We start from the raw sequence: 3,899 nt of genomic DNA, 5'->3' as shown, positions 1-3,899 counted from the left end.
TTATAGGACAGTGTTAAATCTTTTGTAATTTTACCATCATTACAGTTACATTTCTTCAGAGTTCAGACACTCATGATTCAGTAGAGGTTCCCAATGGGGATTTTTTGACGAAACATCTCATATTTGGCTCAACCAGCCAATCATCTTACAACACAAGTGAGCTGGATAAGAACTGCCTTATTTATCTGGCCTGCTGCTTTCACGGCTAAAAAATTTAGACAAGTTGTAGCTCAAGTGCTCAACTAGTATATGAGTAGCACAGAACTTAGTATAGGAGTAGCACAGAACTGCAGCTCCACATCTTTGTAAACATCCTGAAGCAAGTAACAATGCACCAGACTGCCCTTTATCAATTTGGAATGATAGCCTTTTCAATGCAAGTGGAGCTCTCCCATGCAGGCCATCATGGATTCTGCAACCTTGGCAATAGCCCATGATCAGGACATATTAGCTCTCCCATAGTGTGCAAACCAAATCACTACCTTTGATTCTAGTGCTAAGCTTTGACAAAGTTTACAGAAAAATATATAACCATATACAATATTAAAATAGTTTCATTTGATCCGCCATGAAATATATTTCCGTAGATGTTATCAAACATTGGCACTTTTTTTTTCTGTAGACTTTGTCCAAATAGAGTTATCCTCAATCAATTTGGAATGGAGTGAGTATATCCAACTACCTTTTAACTTTCTTGTATAAATAGCAATCTTAATGCTGACTGAGCAAACAACCTGTGTCCAGGATAACCAACCAGTTCAGTTCCCATTCCATGAATTGATTCATTCATTTTTATTTTATTTTACATATTACTAGTTCTTTTCAGCTCATTTCCAATCAGCGAGGTGGCAGAGTCCTCAAAACAAAAAACTTCACTAATCATACCCCTTCTGTATAAAGAAGCAAAACCATGGCAAACCTGAATTTGCAAAAGCAAGAAGCACTAATTTCACATTCAGAGACAATATCGTCTCTGCCTCCCTCTTTACACTTCATCATTGGATGAGCAGCGACACCCCCGATGCTGCCGCTTCGCCGCCAACTACGGTTGCAGCTGCCGGCTACCACCAAACTTCCTGAGAAAGCCGCAGGCGCCACCGCCATTCGCCTTCCCCTGATCACTCAATGCGGCCTCCTTGGTGTCCTGGAGCTGCTCCAGTGCCGCAACCACCTGCTCCATGCTCGGCCGGACACTCAAGTTACAAGAGAGGCACTTGAGCGCCAGCGCGGCGACCTTCTGTGCGCCGGAGAGGGAGTACTGACCGCCCAGCCGCGCGTCCAGGATTTGGGAGATCTGGCGCTTGCTCCTCAGGTGCAGTCGCGCCCACTCCACCAGGTCTTGCTCAGCGGATGGCCGGTTCCTGTCCAGTCGGCGCCTGCCTGCCAGTATCTCCAGCAGCACCACCCCGAAACTGTACACGTTGCTCTCTGCCGTCGGGTCCTCTGTCAAAGCAAAGATTCAGAAAGGACTAGGAGTAGTTCATATTCTTTCTAACGAAATGGAGTGTCACTGCTACTAGTTCATACTCAGATACTGCAGAGGAACAGACAATGATCCAGCTTGGATATAACCCAACATGGATTAACGTACACATTAGCAATATTTTTTTGGATAAAGGGCAACACATTAGCAATATTGTATGAGGATTGCACTACACTGCTCATTCCCCGCCGTTGACGGTCTGGTAGAAAGTACATGGATGCTTATCTAGCTGCAAGATTGTGCTGGATCCTTTTATGGATCGATCACCTGCTAGGCTCTTACTCCCTAAAGTTAAAGCGCATATAGCCAATATATCATATGGTGAAGGGGTCCAGCTCAAGTGGTCCAGCTAGGTCTGAAACCATAAAATTATTGGAGCAGTTGAGCTGTACCTAACTAATATGACCTCCTCAAGACCTCAACAACCAACCCAAAAAATTAATAGCGTTCTTCGCTGTTTCTCGTAGTGCTTCATAACAACCATACCTACTGGCTACTGCATAGCAACAAAATCATTCAACCCTGAGAAGCAAACTATAATGCTTAAACTTCATAGCCTTTTTAGTATATAAATATACACTATAAATTGGGGGTTTTAGAAAATGAATAGAAGTGTTTCAGCAACACCAAAGCATGTAAATATATCATATGCAGCTGATCATTGCTTTAAAGAAACAAACTAAGCTCCAAGCTCTCTATTACCGGTCGACAACCCAAGATCAGACAGCCTTTTTGCATAGTAGCTTGGCAATTCATCAATATAAAAGCCCGGATCAACGGTTGGTTCTTCCTTTCGCTTCCCAAAATCAGACAGCTTTGCATTGTAGCTCTGCAATCCATATTCCATCAATTGACAAAAATAGCATTAATAAAAGAAATCACTTTCCCAATCCAATTAGAATGAAAGAACAGAAACATACCGAATCAAGAAGAATGTCTGACGTCTTGAAATCACCGTAGATGACATTGGCCTTGTCGCTGTGGAGGAATGCCAGCCCTTTGGCTGCCCCGAGAGCAACCTTCATCCTCAAATCCCATGACAGTGGCTGGAGATGTGAGGCCCCTACATCATCATTCGCCCAAACATGTTATTATCTCACCCTCAGTAGTAACTAATTTGGGAGGTGTTAACTGATCAATGGAACGCTAGAAGAAGATTATGTGGTAAACTGTTAATTACTCCTGTAAAGATGGCTCTCCAAGCTTCCTTGTGGCATGAACTCATAGACGAGCAGGTGCTGCTCGTCTTCGAGGCAGTACCCTAGCTGCTTTACCAGATTGGGGTGCGACAATCGGCCTAGGTGACTCGCTTCATCCTGCACATGAGATTCAGAAACAAATTCATGAATGGATTGGGATTGGTTGGTACCGAGTTAAAAAGTTATTGGCACTGAGCAACACTGACCAGCCATTCCTTGTGGATCTGGAAGCTTTCCTGGTTGAGCTTCTTGATGGCGATGGGCATGCCAGTGCCAGGGCTTGCCGGGGCGAAGGAGGCCTCGTCAACCCACCCTTTGAACACTGATCCGAAGCCGCCCTCACCGAGCATGCTATCCGGCCGGAAGTTCCTCGTGGCCTTCTTGAGGTCCTTAAAGGTGAAACTCCTGAGGTTGGCTGGATGGAGGATCTCGTCGTCGCTCCTAGGAGCCGCAGGCACCGTCGTCGACGGCCTCCGGAAGCAGTTCGCCATGGACGGCGATGTATGATGTATCAAATCAAACCAAACTCCACGAAGCAGCAGATGATGGAGAGTTTGAAGGTGAGTGAGACCTCTTGCCCTGACCAAGCAAGCTTGATATAGCCTTAAATTACAAGTGATGATTGACTACTGAGTAGACGTAAACGCTCACAAGTGTGAATGCTGATTCCTTGATGTCTACCAGAAAGCGCGTAGCTTTCAAGGTGAAGACCAAACAAAGGCCAACTGGATCAACGCTGCACTTAATTATTTACTCCGGTCCTCGGCTACAACAACTTACCACTGTACAGACAAAGAGGGAGTAGGGATGAGCTGTCTAGTCTAATCCCCATATAACATTGCTAAGGCTGTTGTAATGGAGAGTTTCATATACTAGTATCATGTATATAATACTAGTGTATGATACTACCTCCATAATACATAGTATTATATCTTAGTATCATGTATAGTATTTTATTTATTGTTATGTATGACACATAGTAGCATAGCATTTACTATGATACGGTATCATAATATGATCTCAACTCTCTATTTCTTCATTTAATTTCATAACACCTTATCAAAATTGCCTAGTTGGCATGCATGATACTAGCTATAATACTACCATTACGACCAGCCTAATGTGTACGCTAACCCATGTTGGGTTATATCTAAGTTGCATTATTGTCTGTTCCGTACTTAATGGATACAGGAAGAGGGATGATAAATTTAATTATT

General features: G+C 43.6%; 1 protein-coding gene across 1 annotated transcript; it reads right to left on the bottom strand.

Annotated features, from left to right (window-relative positions):
* Nucleotides 1–768: 768 nt before the first annotated feature.
* On the bottom strand, nucleotides 769–3,316 carry LOC125522051 (receptor-like cytoplasmic kinase 176). The gene is made up of 5 exons (XM_048687123.1): nucleotides 2,889–3,316; nucleotides 2,664–2,799; nucleotides 2,404–2,546; nucleotides 2,186–2,312; nucleotides 769–1,443 (listed from the first exon to the last, which is right to left on the bottom strand). The coding sequence occupies exons 1-5, from the start codon at nucleotides 3,171–3,173 to the stop codon at nucleotides 1,043–1,045; spliced, it is 1,092 nt and encodes a 363-aa protein (XP_048543080.1). The 5' UTR covers nucleotides 3,174–3,316; the 3' UTR covers nucleotides 769–1,042.
* Between the last annotated feature and the right edge of the window lie 583 nt (nucleotides 3,317–3,899).

This window comes from Triticum urartu, chromosome 7 (assembly GCF_003073215.2).
Source record: "Triticum urartu cultivar G1812 chromosome 7, Tu2.1, whole genome shotgun sequence".
NCBI classification, from domain to species: Eukaryota; Viridiplantae; Streptophyta; class Magnoliopsida; order Poales; family Poaceae; genus Triticum; species Triticum urartu.
The sequence above is the reverse complement of the archived record's forward strand: the minus strand, read 5'-3'. Positions and strand labels throughout refer to the sequence as shown.